Below are 22,616 nucleotides of genomic sequence, written 5' to 3'. Positions count from 1 at the left end.
TCTCTAATAAATTATAATAATAGAAAGTTATAAAAAATTTAAGGACTATGGCAACAATAACAATAAATTATTTATATTAGAGATTTTTTTAAGTTACCAATAAGATTGATACAAAATATCAATCAAATTTATTAGTAACTAATCTTTATTAAGAAATTGTTTACTACTTGCAGTGAAAAGTTATTATTTTCAATCATAATTATTATTATTTAGAAGATTCAAACTTAAAATATTATTTAAAAGATTGAAAAACAGTCTTACTTGAACTAACACCACATCCGGAGACCAAAATAATGATAATTTTAATCTCAGATATTTACTTGATATTTTTCTAAGTCTAAAAGCTATTATATCAATATTAAACAATTTTAACTAGGAGACTGAAATAGTAGTATACTCAAAAGCATATAGTACGTACATATGGTTGGCTGTTTCTGATTATTTACCATATAAGATAACAGTATGCTGAAAAACATGCACTAACACTACATAAGGTAATATGAAAAATCTGATATTATATTTGGTTGGCTGTTTGTGAATAATTGAGCATATATAAAGAGAGACCCAGCTTCTATGACAAGCTACCATTATCATCATCCCTGCACATTGTCTCCAACAACCACCTCTCTTCCCGAGAAATTCTGGCCGACAGGCACACACACCCACAGAGTTTAATTCCCTCGTGATCAAGAGAGAGATGGACCTGGACTACCTCTTAGACTTCGAGGACTACTTCCCTTCCATGATTTCGCGCATGGGAGCAGAAGGGTTCATTGCTGAGCTCTGCAACGGGTTCCGCTTGCTCATGGACGTGAACAAGGGCCTCATCACATTCGAGAGCCTGAAGCTGAACTGCTACTTGCTCGGTCTCGACGTCAGGGACGACGAGCTCGCCTGCATGCTCATGGAGGGTGATTTGGACGGCGATGGTGCTCTAAGCCAAATGGAGTTCTGCATTCTCATGTTTAGGCTCAGCCCTTGCTTGATGGATGATGGACCTAACAAAATGTGCACTCCTCAGGGTGCTTGTGGTGGTGGTGGTGATCCTATGTTGATGATGAATGTAATGTAAAAATACTGTTACAACTATTACTCTCTTTTCTTTCTTAATTTCTTCTCTAATTGTTACCTCCACCTCCACCTCCTACTCTCTTTTTTCTTTTTTATAATAATTGTACTGAGGTTGAACATATCACCTCGTCATCCATATTATCACAAATTTCACCACTAGACCAACACCAATGGTTCTCCATCTCCGTTTTAGTTTCTCTTACTCAATTGCATAACATTTTCGTTAATTAGGCTGAGAGAATTCTTCAATTTCCAAGGAGAATTGATGCTGTGTTGTGACTTTTGTAATTTGTAATTCACATAATAATGTCCATTTGTAATTTCTCTCTCTTTTGTTTCAATGTAATGATGCTGAATGATTGCCTGTGTGCATGATTAGTTATTCAGTATAATCTAATAATATATGAATAATGATAGATGTATTTCTCTTTATTTTAAAATTTTACTAACATTTTTTTCTTTCTTTATCTTTTTCATCTCTCTCCTCATATTATAAATCTTATTTTATTTATATTTTTTCTTTAGGCGTTAGATAATATATTAGATGTATATCAAATATTTTCAATGTCGTATGTCATGCACTGTTTCCAAAGATAACGTTGTAGAAAGCTATTATTGGAGAAACGTCATTTTATAAAGTTTTCGTTCACTTTTCCTTGACCTTTTCAGAAATGCCAAACAGAGTTAATTGCTTGTGACTTGTGTGAGCAAAGTGAAGCGACGCAGGCTCGCGCACATGGATACGATCAGTTACTGATCCATATATATGTGCTATTTTAGAATCAAGTTTAGGTTTAATTCAAGATACGGGAATCCTTAACTTTTTTTAAAAAAAGAATCCATATAATTAAGGGAATTTTGCAGTAATTACAATTTACTTAATTTTTTAATTATAAGAAAAAATAATCATTTGATCTTTATTTATATTTTTATGGATAAAAAAACTTAATTTGAAAGAAACACCCTAAATTAACTAGTAAGATTTTTTCATATAAATTAGTCACTATAAAAGCTGTTAGATATTTTTTTACTAAAAACATAGTTATAAAAAAATGTGTTGGCCAATTTAAAATATTATGTGTAATATGATTAATAATAAAGCTTGTCTAACTTATTCGGGGATTTCTTCGCAAAGAGTATAAAGATTAAGGATAAAAAATTCGTTTATTATACTGGTTAATTCTTATTGTGTTAATCTATCTTATTATAAAAACGTGAAAACTAAATCTTATAAGAACACTTCAGATGGTTTTTTTAAGATATAAAACAAGCTAATAATGTTTTATTTTCGTTCAATATCTTTTAATGTTTAACAAACCTACACAATTATTAATTTTTTCATATGTGCCCCTATTAACAATTGTTATAATAGAAACTAGTGCATGTTAAATAAGAATATTTTATTCTTTTTTATTAGTATGAACGATACAAAAAAAAAAAAAAGCAATTCCTAAGGTCACACAAAAACAGCCCCGAAGACATCCGCTAACAATGCAGAATATTTCATTCTTAATATATATAAGAATATTTACATTTATTAGATGCTTGTTAATCTGTACAGTATATATATATATATATATATATATATATATATATATATATATATATATATATATATATATATATATATATTAAATTTGAACACTATAGATGTGAAACAAAATCAGTAACTAATACCGAACATTATAGATATGAAACGAAAGTAGTAATTAAGATTAAACATTTAAAATATTCTCTCTATTCATCTACTATATTACTCAATTCGTCTCAATATTATTATAATCTAATTTATTTTACACATGAAAAAACAAAAAATAAATAAATAAAATAACGATTTTATAAAATTAAATTTATCATCATTAATTTATTTATTTTGGTTTTTGTAATTGATATCATTAATATTACATGATATATAAGTGACAAAATAATCAATATTACATTAAAAATTTAAAATAATATTTATTTTGAATAAAATTATGTTAAGTAAAATTAGTTAGAAAGTTAACTAAAAGTTAAAAAAAAACTAGTTAATAATTAAAAGTTGATAGCGGAAAGCTTTTGAGTTAATTTATTAAATCAGAAGATAAAATTAACTGTTAAATTGAAAATGTAAAATAATATATTTAAAAATTAAAAAAAAATAAACATTTGAAGGATATAGAGATAATAAATTATAAAAAATTAGAAATTAAAATTTTTAAAAACACTATAAATTACTAAAAAATGATACAAACTATTTCAAAAAATTTATTTATCAAATAATAAAAGAAAAATTCAATTAATTAAAATAACTAAAAACTAATTAAAATAGTTTGTCCAGCATAGTCTAAATTTTTTCTTTTTACACAACATTATCATGGGACCTAGTTCTTTTTTCAGTTTTAAATCCATTCTTTGATTTTGTAAAATAAAATAAAAAACTCTTTCTCTCTCTCCTGACATAACACTACGATTCGCGAACCGTCCCTATTTTCAAAAACAGACAAAATACTTTTGTTTGGTTACATGTTTTATATTTTATGCAACATACTTTAGTTACAAACAAATTAAACAAAATAAGTTTTGCACTCTTCGTTTTATATTTTATACAATATATCATGCATGTTATTATATATGAACGACGAATTGTAAAGTTGTTTGAGTAATGTAACATTATATTTTCCATAATCCGTTTTTAACTCTTAAATGGATTAGTTTTAAATTCACAGACGCGGTAGGAAAAGTAGACTGAACTTTTGGTATCCTCTTTTGGCGGAAACATTTTTTATTCTTTTGGGATTAATTGCATGGAATTTTTTCCATTCAATTCAAAACAGAGAGATAAATTCATATGTAAAAGAAAGTCCAGGAAAAGATTTTTTTTTCTGCCCCAGGAAAAGAAACTTAAATAAATATCAACACTAACATTAATTAAAAACGAATCATTTAGCGTACCTTCATGCTGTGACACGATTAAGTGCAACATAAGATGTACGAGGTCACAGTCGATATACTGCATCATCATGAAGTATATGTGTTTTTTTTTTAAGATCAGAATAGAAATATTATAAATAGTTAAGGATTGTAAACATGCATTAGTAGTGTCAACAATTACACAGTTTGGTCGATATAATCGGTGTATATATCCTCAGTGGACATATGTAAAACCCCACTTAACCTACATGCATCTTGCAGTGTGTTATGAGTTTCCAACCAAAGTTTCAGCCTATGTAATAAACTCCCACAAGTTTAACTGTTTTTGCAACTACACTCCATCTGCAACATGAACTTCTCCGACCTGAATTGATGGCATCTATTCATCAAACTTGCAGCAGCTATATTATGTAAAATATATTGTGGAAGTACAAGTGTGAAAATACTTATAAGTGAAGGGACACATAAACTTAAATTTTAAAATTTTGTATTAAAGTATGACATCAACATCTCTTGGTGTTCGATGGTAGAGAGAAGACGCATAAACCCCCAGTGTATATATAACAAGCCACACTGAGCCAGACCTGTGATGTTTCACCCATGCATGCCTTTTTTCACGATCCGTTGATTCAAACTGTGATACAGTGCTAGGTTCTTGGTATCTGTTATTAAACACAGTAAGGTCTCCTTTCAAACGACAGAAATTTTGCAACCCATGTGATACTCTCCTGCCATATTCAGTTCACTTTGCATGCATGTGACGCCATTTTGATTGCATCAGACACATTGGCAGGCTCCCATGACGATTCATTCAGTGACACTTTGAACACATCTTAGATTTCAACCAGGACCAAGAGGAAATCAAAATTTTACAGAATCAGTAAAAAAAAATTATTTTATTCCTTTAGGGACCGCACTACTGCCAGCTAGACTGCCCACCACCTTGCTTTTGTAGATAACGTGTATCTCTTAAAAAAATAATCTTGTTCGAGTAAGGAAGAATATTATAAATAACAAAATTTTTCATACTTGATTGGCTCCTTTATGTCTCTCATGACTACATAGTGATGTCAGAAAATACACGTTTATTATGTGTGTTTACAATCTTAATATACTGAATTAAATAAAAAGTTTAAATATGAATTTAGTCTTATAAGTTAGTGTTTTTTTAATTTTTGTTCTTGTAAGTTATTTTTTTTAATTTTCAGTGCCCATAAATTTATACTTTTTAATTTTGTTTTCTGCAATTTTTTGTTTATTTTAATAAATTTAATTTTGCTTTCAATTTTAGTCCCTTTAAATTTTTTAATTTTTTTAGTCTTTATAAGTTCTTGCTTTTAAGAGACTAGAATTTAAAAAACATAAACTTATAAGAATAAAAATAAAATAAAATAAAAAATTTTAAGGATGAAAATTAAAAAGGGAGGACTTATTGATCGCATTTTTTTATCTTTGTGTTGAGATATATTTGAAAAAAGATTGAAATATATTATGCAGCAGAACTTCTGAAATATTTATTCATCTTCATTACAAGTTTTCTAGAAAAACTTGTAAATCTTCTATCCTTTACCTGATCCCTCTCTTAGTTCTTTTTAGATCAGAAAAATTTATTTATAAACCTAATATCTTAATCTTAAAAGAGAAAATAAATTTTTAATTTAATATCTTTAAATTTAAATAATACCCTAGAGATAAAATAATATTCTTTTAAATTTAAACAATCCTAGAGATTTGAAATTAGATATTTGAATAGCTTCCCAACACTTTCAAGGACTAAAAAAAAATTAACTAAGGCTCAACGTTGAAAAACGAAAACTTTCATAAACTACATTCATATTCAAGCCTAAATAAAATAGATTACAATGGATAAAAGTTGCTGTAATATTGTAATTAGATTTTTTATAATATTTTAAAAAAAACTGGTTTTCTCTCAAATTTCTAAACTAGAAGAGGGAAATTAAAAAACGAGTACCAGATAGACATCTAGTTTCATTTATTTCGTCCTATTTTAAACAATACAAATAACGAAAATCTATTATTTCATTTTATTTTACTTTATTAATTCTATTTCGTTTATCAATTCAATCATAAACCCAAGGTGAGAAAGACGATAAATAAACATCAAAGGGAGAGCATACAATAAAATGTGCATCAAGATAAAGTGGCGAGTTGAATGAACCAAATTCGACCATTAATATATATTGTGTATAGGATTAATTGAATGATGTAACAATTCCATACGAGCTATATGACATTTAAAACAGCCAAAGTATTAGGCAACAATTAATATAAAACAGAAAGCAACACACACAAAGTGCGGGTCATTGTCTTAAATCTCAATCATGTAAACTGTGCATGTATGCACATTTAGTAGGAACCTTTAAGGCTGTGATGAATTCGTCATCACCAATTTTGTTCGTGAGCCAGGAAAGGAGATATAGTAACTTTCTAGGCTTTATTTATTTTTAATATATTTGTAGTGAAGTTGAAAGTTAATTTAAACCAAGGGAAGGTACGTCGATTTTCTTCGCTGTGGTGTTTTCTATTTTCGTAAACAGTACATCGTATGTATCTTGTTCATATATATCGGATTTTGTGGTGGGTTATTAGGATCTATGTATGTAGATGTGTTTAGGTCATTGAAATGCCTACACAAGCCATATAACTTTTTATGTGATGATCTATTTATATAGCCTGAAACAAAACGTATGACGTATTTTCTGGCTGGGACAGACAGGAATATCAGATGGAATCTGTAGTGACCCCTATTGTCATGTGTCACGTTTGATAGAGAAAAAAGAAACACGGAAGATGAAAATAAAAAACAAATAAAATTTAATTAAAAATACGTATTGAAGAGAAATAGAAAAAAAAAAAGTTACAAGGAGAGAGATATATAGGTGAAAATATAAGAAATAATACAGGAAGTCTTATATTTTTAAAAGAATAAATTACACTAATTGCTTTAACTTTTTCTAAATTATACATAATATCACTCCTTTTCTATTCCTGCACTAAAAGCAACTTTATCGGAATAAAATTAATGAAGCAACTTTGCTTCCGAAGCACACCCCAATGTAGATACGTACGGCCAGTTGTCAAGGAAGCACCGGTTGTTTCTTCAAGCATCGGTGCTTTAGCATTTTTTTTTTTTTTTAAAAAGAAGGTTTTATATTAAAATATTTTTTTTTAATTGTGTTATTCATTGCAATTTCCTTCATAAAAAAAATCCGTTGTAATTTAAACGTCGGCAATGGTCTTGTGTAACGTTAAGTTTTTTTTTTTCAATTGTATTTTTTTAATGTAAACATTATATATAAATTTTGATACTTCAATCCTTTTTTTTCACACCTAAAACCTCTAAATTTTCTCTTATCCTTACTCTAAAAATTCTAAACTTCTTCTATATTTTCATGATGATCCAAATCAAAATCCATTCAATATGAATCTGGATTTTAATTTGATTTCAAAGTATCAACACTCCTCAAATCCAAAATTTTAAAATTCTCCAAATTTATTCAAACCACAAAATAATTCTAATAAGACAAATTTTTTATGTTCTACACTCCCATTTCATCCATACCAATTCTTTATGTTTCTATCACTACAATTAATCCTTTCATGAATTAAGGGTCTTCAATAAATATTAGTGATGACTAATAATAAAAGAGAACATGATACACCATTCGACTTCGGGTTAGAAACTCAGATTTTATCATTTTCACTCAAGTTGAATTGGATAATATAACGATCAATGAAGAAAAATGAGAAGAAGAAAAAGAATCATATAAAATATAACAAAAATCATATTTCTCCGCAAAGGAAAATGAATTTTTCATCAACTCATGATTAGATGTTTAGAAGAATGTAATTTATGAGAATAATCCAAAAAATGACAACTTTTGGTAAAAAAATAAAAAAAAAATTACAATAATTATTGTAAGTAACATTTAAAGTTGAGAGAAGTGCCCCAACTAAAATAATGACAAAAGATAAATGGAAGCTGTCAAGATTTTAACATGCTACAAACAAGGCTATAAAGAATATTAACTCCAAGTCTAACGTGAGATGCACATACAATTTATTTGTACCAAAAAATAATTTACAATTACTTCAATGATTCTAATATTAAATTACTTCAAAAATTATTTTTTAAAAATTATTTTTTATCATTATCATTTATTTTCTTAAAATTTAATGGTTCTAATCTTAATCATTATACGTGTATGTGAGTGAGATATTTTTATCAAGACGTAATTTCAAATTAATAATAAAGTAAACAAAATATTACGCAAATTTGTTAAAAATCTGCTAATAAAATTATATACTTATTTAATAATGCAGAACGACACATATGTAACATCAATTGGTTACTAGTTATGTTCTATTTTCGCCTCTCCTATCTGATCATTTTGTAATTGTACTGATATATAGAATTGACATTGAATGGTCACAACGGACCTACACATAAGCAATGTGGGGGTATATATCCCATGCCAATTTTTTAAATTTAATGAATTGACATTGAATGGTCACAACGGACCTACACATTAAGCAATGTGGGGGTATACATCCCATGCCAATTTTTAAAATTTAATGACAACAGTGATGATAATAAATTCAATCTTCTTTGTACTTCTTTTAATTTTTTTTTCTCCATCGTATAAAAAAAATAATCGACTTAGTCTCATCACAATTTCTTAATAAAAATAAACATATTTCACTTATAATTAAAACGATAAAAGTAATCTAATTTGTAGACTAAATTTGGTAAATTTAATGACCATATAAAGTAATGTTAATAAATGTGATCTTCCATACATTGTCACCTTTTAAATTTTATACATCTCTATCGACTAAATCTTACCACACTTTTCTTAGTAGGAGAAAAAATATGGTTTCACTTATGGTGCCAACGTTAAAAATGGTCTAATAGTGAATTATAGTTTTAATTTTTTTTAGTAATCAAGATTATCATAGTATTAAAATATTATTAAATACTAAATTGACACAATTAAAAACATCTTAAGAAATACTTCATAAAAGCAAATTAATAATTAAAGTATAAATGAACTAAAGAAGTTAAGCTCAAGATTAGTACCGAAGTCATGATTAATGTATGGTTATGTGAGAAATATGCGTGTACAAGTATGCGTGTCTTTGTATGGGTTGGTACGGTTTGGTATGTTACGAGATATAGGAAGGGACCCATGGTGAGGTCTTGAGGGCACCGATTGTGAGAATCCGAAGTTAGGATTGTACCTTGGATGTCAAGATGATCAAGTAATCGACTTCTTAACCCTAATAATTTTTTAGTCGTCACCAAGATTAATGTAGTGTATAACCTTGAGAAGTTGCATGATTATTTCTTTAAAAAATAATGATAATGATGTTGGTTCCTATGCACTTTCCAAGTTTCCTGATGATTGAGAAATGAGTATGAATCCATACGGGTTTGTGAAAAGTCATGATAACTTAAGTCAGACCCTATATTTTCCTTGCATTTGTTTGACTAACCCTTGTGTGCTTTAGGTTATAGGTTAAACCTACAAACCTATTAATTGAGAAGATGAATAAGGTTGTGTAATGCCTCATTTTTTTCCTTCTTTTCTTTTGTATGTGTGCATAAATATATATGTGGTACACCATTGGATCTTGTAAATAATCTTATTCTTGGAGATTGTAATAAGCGTTAAGTTGTTTGTTTTGGGCTGTTAGCCCCTTTGATCATGAAAAATAAAATTGGATGTAGCAGTAGATAAGATAATGAATATGTTATTATTAAAAACTAGTGTAAAAAAGGTGTTTTGTGTCTAGACTTAGAATTTATCAATATATGTAAATAGGTATAATTTATTTTGAAAGATATTATTGTTGTTGAAAGTTCAAATAAAATGTGATAGATGAAAATATTTAGAAGAAAAATGATACAAAATAAAATAATTATTTTTATTAATAGGATAGATATTAAGGAAGGAAATTACAAGAGGAAGACACTTTCAAGATGTTCGTGGCTACTTATTATACGTAGTTTTTTTTAATGCAAACATATATACTTAGTTACTTACTATGTAAGTATAATTATAAATAGAATTTGTATATCTCAAATGTTTGCTATCATATTGATAACAACGATATATGTATACTACCACACTAAGTATATAAATCGAAATATTATGTATGATATTTAAAAAAAAATAACACTATATAGAAATTAAACTGTTATTTATACACTTATTTCTTTTTTTCACTTACTCTTTCAAAATAAGTGAAAATTTTCTCAACTTTTTATTTTTATTTTTATGTATATTCAAACAGTACATTTTTCTTTCTTATTTTTTTTTTCCTTTAAAAAACAAGCATAACGTAATTCCTAAATTTAAATTTGAGGTGGTCCCAGACGACCGATTTTGAATGTGGTCCACTGCCGCAAATTGTACCGGAGAGAAAGTGTGTTGGGACTGGGCCTGGTAGTCGTAATGTAGTGTAACGTAACTTGAAATTTCCGCATCCCTAATTATCCAACTCAATGGAAATGGAATATTTCGGGATCAGATAAAGTTGGAGCAACTCAATCATTATTGTCGTTTTGTGTTGTGTCTGATTTATTAGAGTACTACGATCACAATGACAAATATTACCACCGCAGCAGCCCCCCTATGTTTGTTCACTTACTTTTCAGTAAAATAAAAAACGCAACATGTGTTGCATCATTCGGACATATAACCAGGTGACGGATTAGACACTTTTTATTTACTTACATATTAGACACTTTTTTATTTTTTTTAAGTCATTGTCTACTGACTTGTATCAAGCAGTAAAGTATTTAAAAATTTGAGTATTGAATTTATGGGAATTTTATTTATGTTTAAATTGATGTAAATCTAATTTATAAGTAAGAGATAAAATAATAAATTATATAAAGTTTGTAAATGTATGCGTAAGTAAAATAAGATCATTTTGTTATTAGCAATGAGTTGTTTAGATGTTTTTTTTAGTTTTTTTAGAAATTAAACACTTCTCAATGCTTAATTTCTAAATAGATGTATAAATGATTAGAACATACAATAATAATTAAGCACACGAAAGAAATAATAAAAATTGGCATTACATTAAATCAATAGTAAGGAAATATCACATTACAAGGAAATTTGGCTGCTAGGCTCCCATCAATATGATTTTAGCTTCTCCTTGTCATGAGAAATTTTACACTCTAGGGATTGATGTAAATAGAAAAAGATGAGTGGATAAAAGAGAAGAAGAGGATAATAGACATACTAAGAGAGTTCTCTTAGTAGAGATACTCAAGCTTAATATCTATTCATTGGGGAGTTCTGAGTCTTTGTGTCTTTCTCATTTGTTTCCCACTTCTTTTACTTCGCATTAAGCGCGTCTTTGACTTCTTCATGAGTCTTTTTTGCACTCTGGGCTGGCCGTTAAACGAGAAAACACGTTAGGTCTAACTTGCGCATTAAGTATACTTTTCCTTCTTCATCTTTTTCTTCAAACTTTTGCATCATTTTTTTTCCTGAAATACTTATAATTTACTTCTTTTAAATTTTGTTGTTAAAAAATTATCATGATATTAAATTCATCATTATTTCATTAAAAATAACAATAAAGTAAAATAATTTTAATCATTTTTAATTAAAATTGATTATTAATTAAACCAAAATTTTGGTGTTATCAATTATAACCCTGTTGAAACTTGATAGATAAACAAAATAAGTGCGCTAACATGTGTGGCATTAATAGGGTCCATATATTTGAGGTATATGCATATTATTTTAGCCCAAAATTTGAAGAAATACAGTTTTCTTAATGTTTATGTTTTTTTTCACAAAACTTAAAACTATGAGTGGACTAAAATAAACTTTTTCATCTAACAGGTTACAAGTTTAAGTCTTCACTTTTTATTTTTTTTGGAGATAATGTAATTTTAAGTATTTTTTATCATTATTTCCTTGAATTTAGAGGTTTTTTATGCCTTGGATTGATACACCATCCTCTCTCCCTAATTTTTTACTTAAAATAAAACTATGAATACTTAAAAGAATTAAATTCAGCTCAATTGCATAACTACTTTCACAAGAAAACACTTAGGCTTCGTTTGGTTGGTGCCAAAGTGAGCAAAAAGAAAAGCCTCGAGAGATGACATGTTTCTAAACAAAACAAAAATTCCTCTCTTTGGTACTCATGAAAAACACAGAAGAAAGGAAAAAAAATAATTGGACCCCACACTAACACTATTTCAATTTAAAGAAGAAAGTTAAAGGAAAGAAACTAAAAGAAAAGGAGTAGAAAATGTGTTAATTTTGTATATTGTTCGGCAGGAAAAAATGAGAAGAAATGAAAAATAAATAATACACTTTTTAAATTGATCAAATGATATTTAATTCACAATTTTATTTAAATATCAAACCATGTATAATTATGAATTATTGTTTCGTAATTGATGCGATAATTGTATTTGTAGATGTAGGTTATCTCTTTCTTCTCTCTCTTTCCAATTTGGGAGGATTGAGATTTGATGGGGTCTTAGCTATTTTGTTTCTTTCTTTTCCTGTTTTCACAATATGTATCATCCTCTCGAGCCATTCCTTTATTTAGCCTTCTGCAGAACTGTAGAGCGGAATTTTTTAAAAAATATATATAAAAATTAAAATGATGTATAAAAATATAGAATTCATATTAATTTTTAAAAAAAATTCACACATTTTTTTTTTCTCAAACAACCGAACAAGGCCCTATGCTCGCTTTTGCACCAAACAAACCAAGCCATCTCAATCCTTGCAAATCGGAAAGAAAGGAGAGGAAGAGACAACTTACAATTATGTCACAAATTACGAAATGTTAACAATGCACTCAGGTCACTCAGCAATCATAATTTAGTATTTAAATAATAAAATTTTCAATTAAATATCATTTTATCAATTTCAAAAGTGTACTATTTATTTTTTTCCTCTCATATTCTTTGCTATCAAATAATCTAAAAAATCAACTCATTAAATTTTTACTACTTTTTTTACCTTCCTTTTCTTTCCTTTAGGATGAATTTAGTTGTAAAAAAATAAGTGGGAAAAAAAGAAAAAACTTAAAAACTACGTGAGTCCTCAGACCTCTATTACAATATTATAATTCAAATATATTTTTTTCTATTTCATTTTATTTTCTTCTACTCTATGAAATCAATTGTTAAGTTTCTTTTTCTAAATCAAATACAGCGTTATAGTCTTTATAAAAAAATAAAAGCAAATATTTGGGGCTTGTATAGTATTGAGATAAATTGAATGGGACAACGTAAAGTGATATATGGACCACAAAATTGTTAGGCTTCTCGGGAGTCGGGATGAATATGTACTACCGTACAGCGTGATTGAAGCGTCAGCAGCCTATATTTGACTACTGAAAAACCATTACTAAAATATGATACATCAAATTCACTCATTTCCCCTCGTTTCAGATAACCACTCATTCCATCAGTCATACTTAAAGGAATCTCTCCCTTTTTTAATTATATTTTTGTTTTAAAACTTCTTACAAAATTTATTTTTAATTCCTAAAGTGTTTTTTGTTTTTATACTTTTTTTTATCCACAATTTGAATTTTTATTATCAAATTATATTGTTAACGGATGATGTGAGAAACAAGTTTATAAGCACGTGACTTTTCATGCTATCAATGAGTTTAGTATATATATATATATATATATATATATATATATATATATATATATATATATATATATATATATATATATATATATATATATATCAAATTATATTGTATTTTTAATCTTTTATTTTTTTTTAGATTAGTTGATGATAAATTAAAAACATATTTTTTATGTCAAATTTATTAATAATATAATAAGTCACATGATTACTACCGTGATTATCTATTGTTAATTAGTATAAAATTGTTAAAAAAAAAGTACCAAAAACAATAAATTTTAGTTTAGGAACTAAACAAAGTAAATTTTACAAAATAAAAAATAAAAATAAAATATATAATTAAATTTGTTTTCGTACGAGTGTCCAAAGTGTTGTGAAATTAGAAAGAGGGTGAAAATAAGTAATATAAGACTGTGATGATGTTCGATGATATTTACCTTGTAATGTTAATTTTAAAGCTGCAAAAGTCCCTAAAATGCAACAAACCCTTCAAAGATAATTTTAATTGACAGAATTATAGATACTATATTTTATTAAATCAATCTTAAAAACGAATGAGAAAAAAAAGGATGAAAAAAAGATATAGTAGTCATCGGTGTACAATAATTTTACATTATCATCTAATCATAAATTATTATTAATATAATTTTTAAAATAATTATCATAAAAATCAATAATTTTACCATACATAATAATCTATGATTAAATGATTTTTAGACAATCTATAATCCTATTTCTCAAAAAGATAAATGCATAGAGAGAAAAAAGAATTCATAAAAAGAAATGCAAATAATGACGTTACATTAAACATAATTTGATCAAATAAAAGTCTTATCTTACCAAAGAAAAACTTACAACTATAGAAGTTTATAACATTATTTTTCTGATTTAATATAATGAAATAAATTTTATTTTATTATTTTTAAAATCAGATTAATTTGATTTATTTTTGCAATATATCGCACATAAATACAAATAGAGAAGTGTTAGCACTATGCTAGCTCTAATACTATTTTATTAGTTGAAGTTTTAAATTTATATGGGTCTCACTAGTATGGAAATAAGACTTACTAAATGGAGAATGAGATCTATATGTAGGATTTGTTTTAATCATAGTTTATGAAAATTGTTTATGTGTTTAAAAACAAGAAGAAGAAAAAATTCCGTTTTAATCATACATATACTCTTTATTAATACCTATTAAGAGAAATCAAACGAATAATTTTTGTTTTTAATTCAAAAATAATATCTTGACTGTAAAATTAAAAAATAATGAAATGTTATTTTTTAATTAAAAATAAAAAAATGAAGGAAAGAAATAATATTTTAGTCCAAGATATTATAAGAATCTACAATAGTCTCTTAGGCAACAACTAGAGGCCTCAGACTTGTCACCATCCAACGAATTTCGGGTTCGTTCCCTAGGCCTATCACTAGAGAAGACTAGAAGGGCACGGAATAGGCTAGCATTTATTAATATATGCCAAGTTTTTTTTAGATAAGCCATTCTTATTTAATTAACTTAATATATGGTAATAACAATTGCAAATATATCAACTTAATACACATACTTTTTTGGTATCAGCAACTTTATACTCATACTATTAACGTCAGTGTTATTATTTATGTTTTATCTTATATTATTAGGCTTAAAAATATTTTTGTTTTGTTACTCAAATTTGTGTTACTCAAATTTAGATTATTTGTTTTAAGGGAACAAAAAGATTTTTATGTCTTTATAATTTGTGTATAAAGGGATTTTATCTATTATTTTGTTCCCGGTTCATAAAATGTCAAGACTTACTTTACGTGAAAATATTTTACATTTTAGAGTCGTTAATTAAAAATTACATGTAACTTGTTAATAGTATAAGTCTTAAAATTTAAATTTACATTTAATTCAACTAAAAAATTAAGTCATATCAAGTGAGAATTATTTATAATTATAATATAATTTAATTTGATCACATTACTAATTAATATAGTCATAATTTGTCATCAAATATGTAAATAAATTGATGTTACATTGTACTAGCTTAATGAAAAATGATTTTTGAACACCTCTTAGGTGTCTACATCTTAAAAGAGATAGGAAAAAAAAGAAAAGATAAGTAATTAATTTATTGGTGATGTAATATGATCATTATATAACACATTCTAGTTTAATCAATTATTTTGAATTCAAGAGTTGAATAATGAATATATAATATACAATTACTTTGAATGTTAAGAAAGAAAATATTTTCATACATAATAATTTTATCCGCTTTAAATTGAATTATCTCTCGTAAAGACATGTTTTTTGTTAAGCAAAAAAGAAAATGCCATAACATCCAATTCAGGAGGAGGAAGGATCCTACTTGGTAGAGCGAGGAGGAGACAACACCACCTGGGTATGCAATATAGAATGACAATCACTTATTTTTATTTTATTTTTTATGATTTATACAACACTATCATTCCATGTTGGCATGTGCTAAGAGGTTGATAAAAGTATCAATTTTATCACAATAAATAAAGATCAAAATAAAAATTTAAGTGTCAAATCCACATAGACTTTGGTTGTACTTAAGTGATGCAAACTCAATTATTAAACATGAGAATAAAGAGAAGAAGAAAGAGATAAAAAAAGTGTAAGTGTGAAATTCAAAATAAGGCAAAGAAAAAGATAACTGGAAAAATAAATAACAATTTAATGCAAAAAGATGAAATTAGAATCTTATGATGTTACAGCCTAGCATGCCAAAACTACTTGTAATGTGTTGTAGTAGATTTTCTCTAATTAATGAAATCCTTATTTCCACCCATATCTACTGAATTATTCTATATTTGGTTTTCCGCACGAATGACTTAGTTTATTTATCCTTTTTTCCCAAATTTCTTGCAGAGATAAAATAACAAACCGCATCAAGATAAGAGATGCAAAAATTCTTGAGCAAAATAAATATCAATCTATTTCTAACAATGAATTTATTCAAATATCCTTCCCCAATTCTTTAGAAAATAACCATTTTTTAATGCATTACCCTTTAAACATTATATAGGTGATCAGACCATAATAACAAAAAAGCACATAGAAGAATAATAGAAAGAATTACATTAAATATGTAATAGGAAAGAATTATATTACAAAAGTTTGACGCCTTTACACTTTAGGGGCTAATAGAAAAAATGACTAGATGACTAATAACAAGAAAAAAGGGAATGACTAAAAGAGAGAGGGTTTCCCCTAAGGGATAGGTCCATACTTTGGATAGCTTTGAGACTCGGTATGTTTTTTCCTTGTGTTTCTTACTCCTTTTATATGTCTAAGGTAACTTACTTTTCACGTTAACATCGCGCTTAGCACGGGCTTTCGTGCTAAGCGTGCATCTAGGCTTCCTTGTGGGCCTTCTCGTGCTAAGCCTGTATTGCGCAATGAGCGAGATTGCGCGTTAAGCTTGAACTTGCCCATTAAGCGAGACTACAGGCTGGGCCTGGATTGTGCGCCGAGTGAACTGTCTAATCCTTCTTCAATGCTTTTTCTTCAAGGCATTTTCTTCCAGTTTTTGCATCAATTTTTTTTTTCTCTAAAGCACTTGAAATCTTCTTCTTTTGAATTCTGCTAATGAAAAATTACAAAGATGTTAGTTTCTTCATTATTTCATTAAAATCAATAATAAAGTGAAGAAATTATTATCATTATTAGTCAAAATTGACTATCAAATTAGTTCATATTTAGTAGTTATCAACATGCCTATTTTTATTCAACCCTTATGATGACTTAATGCGTAAAATATGTACTTGTTAAGGGTAAATGTACTCTACGGTAACAACACTAGACTTGAAAGTTCGAATATCATACCCTAAAGATTAGTTGTGTGTTGAAATAATCTAAATCACATAAACTAAATAATTTTTAGTTTTTGTCTTGAATCGGAGATTGTTTTTATTTGCGTTTAGAAAATAAAACTAAAGACATACAACAATTTCAAAGGAGATATATGTGTGAGTAAAAGTGACTCGTATTATGATTTCACCCGTAATGTTTTTCTCATAATTCATATTTTAATTAAGAACCCCTAGTTACTATTTAATTTTTTAATACCTCTTATTTTAATTATTAGCCTATGGTCAAGGTCTGAGAATACTTTTTCTTTTAAATCAATCCTGCATTGGTCATTTGAGATTTAATTTAGGGTTAATGATGAATAACAGAGAAGTTTGTAAAAAGGGGATTCATGCTTGCCAATTTAGTCATACAAGTTTTATGAATCCTATTATTCTATAAGTCAGATAATTATGAAAAGATTATCATCAACACACAATTAACTAATAAGCAGATTGATCATTCCAATATAGAAGTGAAAGCGATAGAAAGGCAGCTAATTGAATAACATCGAAAAAAATTATTAAAAAGAGGAACTAAAGTGCATGGGTATAACTAAATCACAATCTAAGTTTAAAGGGGTTTAATCAACCATAGTCATAGAATAACTAAACAACATATAATATTGCATTAGAAATAAATGAGATTTGAAAATCCTTATAGATTTGGACCCAATTGTTCTTAGTACTATTCTCTTTTAAAAAATTTCCGTTGTTCGTAAAATGTAATTTCAAATCCCCCCAGTACATACTCTAGTTTCTTATTTATAAACTCCTAAAAATAATTAATTTAATCAGACACACTATAAATAAATATTCTAATATGATCTCTAAAGATAATTATTTTAATTAGTCACACTATAGACATATATTTTAATATGATCTCTAAAGATAATTACTTTAATTAGGTACTATAGACATATATTTTAATATGATCTCTAAAGATAATTACTTTAATTAGGTACACTATAGATAAATATTCTAATTAGATATATCATAAAGATAATTACTCTAATTAGAGCCTAATGATATTTTTCTTAATTAAGCTCATTATAGTCATAATGATTGATCATAATCTTCCTAATTGATAACGACTGATATCACATAAAATTAACATTATATCTTCATAAAATTGTATATTTTTTAATTTTTTTCATTTGATTGAGCGATTATATTTTTGTATGATAAAATTTAATGTTAAAATATAAATTTTACCAATAAAATACATAAAATAACATCAAAACTTATATAAAATATCAATCAAAATTATGATTTGGTAAGACCTTAAACATATATAGCTTGTACTCGAGTATCTTTGATATTACCCCCGGGGGTCCATTTTTTGTGCCATTTATTCTGGTATGGTGTCCTGCCGTTTTCAATATATAGAAGACAAAGTATGTAAAGCTTGACATCTCACGTGAATGAATTGTTATCAGCTCGGCTTTATAGCTTTTGCAAATCAAAGATTATATATGCTCAGGTGATTATTACGTGCATGAGATTGTCTATATATGAGTGAGTTATTGTTAGTTTGGACCATCATTTTGGTAAATCCAAGATTGTCTTTGCCTTGCTAAAGTGAGTGGTGGGTGTGGAAGATTTTTATAAAGTCGCTTTAACCGTTTGTTTGTTTTGCATTTTACTCACTGCTAATTTGCTTTAATTTGCAGAAAAGATGGAGCAGCTGTTGAATAAACGTGCATGTGAATAGTAATAAAAATAACTGGATGGTCTAACCATCCTCAAGTAAAAACGAAGTTAAATAATCCTATCCTAAGTGAACGAATAAAATTATAGAGAAATTTATGCACATATTTTTTTATTTACTTTATTTATCAAACAGGACATTAGTCCTTCAAAATAAGTAATAATTTTAAACTTCTTAAAAATAGTTTATATTAAAATTTAGTGATGAGATGGCATGATATAAGTCTAACTAAACACTATTGATCTTGTTAGGTCGCATCATATATTACTTTAAAATAACTGTGTAATGTGATTATTTATATAACAGAATAGTGATAGAGAATATTATTTTAAAGGATAAAAGTTTGGATTTAATATGTTTTTATCTCATTTTTTTCTTCCAAACTTTGGTTTTAGTTTCTCATACAAAATTTATTGATCTTAATTAGTCTCCATTTTCATTGATTTATGACAAAATTAAACTATCAACTTTGATATCAATTGTAATTAAGAGAAATTAAATATTGGAGAGATTTGCACCGATAAGTCATAATTGTGAATCTAATTTCATTCTTTAATTGAAAATCTTAAAATTCAAATTTGTAAATATTTTTTTTTACTTGATATTTATTTTTTTATTTTTATTTGATGTGAGATTTTACCTCACATTTATATTTCAAGAAAAAAAATATATTCTCAATTTCTAGCTGTTAAATGCTACAAATTTTCTAGGGATGTAATGCTAGAAGATGTGGATTTAAAATTTTGAAGAAAAAATGATGCAGTAAACAAAATCAACAACTCTTAATATACAAATCGGGAACTCATTGAATCATGATCTAAAATTGAAAATCAACAACTCATGCTAAGCAAAATTAGCAAGAAGAATATATAAGCAAAATCACAAACCATTAAATGGGATATCTAAAACTTGTACAATCCTCACTATGACTCAACATAATTGGTTGAGCAACAAATCCAAACTATATAGTCATGTCTGAACGTAGAACTCTAACTTTTTTGTTATGGAGACAAAAATGAATTAATATTAGAAAATAAGCCAGTAATATATAAAACCTTCTCGCACCGACAAAATAAAGCAAGCGCCCTGAATAGAATGACTTGTCCCGTCTTTCTCATGCATATGTTTCTTTCTGCAGAAAACCATCATTTGCTGCAACTGTTGCTTCTTCGTATCGTCAGAAGATTCAGATGAATGGAGGCTATGGAGCTAATGTTCACGTTGCACGTACGTCATCAACCTTAACAACACCACTCAATGTATGTTATTGTCAATTATCATCATTATTTCCTTCCGGGCAGAACTTATTGCGTGCGTGTATACCAATTTTATTCATGTCTTGACAAAAAAACAATTTTATTCATATAATAAGTAGTATATGATTTGTTTATAACGTAAAGTTTGATCATGCAAATTCATTAAATTAGCTTGATATTCAGTCTTTAAGTAGTTGTTATTATTATTGTGTAAAAAAAGTAGTTATTATTTATACAAAATGTCAAGAAAAAAACATTATTTTTTTTCTGTTTGTTCTTAATACTTTATTTTCTTTTATATTAAACGAAGCTTAAATTAATATTTAGGTCTTTAAGTTATTTGACAATTTTTAATTAGATTTTTGAACTATTTTTTAATAGAAATTTGTTCAAATTGTATTTAGTTTTTAATTGAGTCATTAATAAATCTAACTACTCTTATGAAAAATTAATCCAGGAATTTAATTAGTCCCTAAATCCAGTATTTTCCACCCTTATGTTTGTTTTTTCTTTCTTTCTCAAACTCAATGGAGCGTGAAAATCTTTATTTTTCAGGTTATATTTTCTTTGGAAACAATTTTGTTTAAAACGCAATCGGACAATATTAAATATAAATGCTTCTTTCAATGAGATGTATATTTTTTTAGTAGATTAATGAACATAGCGTTAATAAGTTGATAATAGTATAACAACTACTTGTTAATTATATATTTCATATAAGAATTTTAAAATTTATGATTCCCTAGTAAAATTTGAAATAAATAGAATTTATTTTGATCCATGAAAGACATAAGTTCTTCAATTTCTTTTATCTTAATCCATCTCTTTTTTTGATGGGTAATTAGAAGAAAAATTGAGATAGAACCCTTTACCTTTTATTAACAAACTCTCATCAAATTAATTATTAAAATTTTGTTAACTTTTCATAAATTTATTAAATTCCCATATTTATCAATAAATTTCTTTATTTTATTAAATCAATTATAGGCCCTAAATTCACCTTGAGTTACGTTATCATATTATTTAATATATTTTTCTAACACTACTATCAGAAACTCGAACATCATTAATTTGTGATAAGAACCAAACAGAGAGACGAGGAAGGCATATAACATCGAAGCCACGAGGAGGAAGGATCCAGCTAGGTAGCAACCATGAGCAGAGGAGGAGACAACACCATATGTTGTCATAGAATGGTATTCACCTATTTTCGTTTTAATTATATATATATATATATATATATCGTTTCATATCGGCATGCCTTTTTTGTTTAACCCTTATAATGGCTTTAAAGATAGCTTGTGGGTCATATTGTCCTAAATATCTTTTGATAGTATAATGGGGTCCATTTTATGTCATTTGTTCTTCTTATGGAACCTTTCATTTTTTCATATAAAAGATAGGATTATATATATATTATGTTTGTAATGTTTATAAATAAGAAAATGTTTATTTTTAGTTATAAACAAATTATCTTCTCTTATAGTTTGTATTTTGGTCATGTGTGGTTTTATTTTTAATAATTAAAAATAAGAATAAAGACAATTTTTATGAAAGTAAAGATTATGCAATACATATTTAAAAAAAAAATGAGAAAATGGAAAAAAAATAAAAGCAAATATTTTCTTATACAGATATATTTAATCCTAACAGATAAAGTAGAGTTACGTAAAACTTGAGATCACGATAATGAGATATTATTATTATTATTATTTTAGAAGAAGAATGAGTTATTGTTAGTCCGCCCATGGTTTTGGCAAAACCAACAAACATTGTCTCTGTAGTTCAAACAATTTGTTAGTTTGGCTAGTCACTTCGGTAAACACAAGATTTCTTATCACATTGGCCAGTGTCGTAATCGTTTATCTGTTTTGCATTTTAACTCGCTGCAAAGTACAGAGCAGCTTTCCAATAAAACTGCATGAGAAAGCCTCATTTGGACAACATTCCGTAAAAAATAATTAGATTTTTATGTTAATTTATGGTTTTAATCTCTAAAAAAATTAACCAGTCATAATTAGTAAAAAAATTGTTTGTATTTTTAATTTCTTTTGATAATTTAGACGTTTAAATTCTAAGCATTATTATTGATTATTGATTACTCTTCAAATGAATAAAGATCTT

General features: G+C 27.0%; 1 protein-coding gene across 1 annotated transcript; it reads left to right on the top strand.

Moving 5' to 3' along the window:
* The first annotated feature begins 565 nt into the window (after window positions 1–565).
* LOC114374989 (calcium-binding protein KRP1-like) lies at window positions 566–1,487 on the top strand. Its single transcript, XM_028332720.1, has one exon. It carries the CDS (start codon window positions 698–700, stop codon window positions 1,070–1,072), a length of 375 nt encoding a protein of 124 aa, XP_028188521.1. The 5' UTR covers window positions 566–697; the 3' UTR covers window positions 1,073–1,487.
* Window positions 1,488–22,616: the final 21,129 nt, after the last annotated feature.

Source organism: Glycine soja, chromosome 11, assembly GCF_004193775.1.
Source record: "Glycine soja cultivar W05 chromosome 11, ASM419377v2, whole genome shotgun sequence".
NCBI lineage: Eukaryota > Viridiplantae > Streptophyta > Magnoliopsida > Fabales > Fabaceae > Glycine > Glycine soja.
This window is presented reverse-complemented; position numbering and strand designations above follow the sequence as displayed.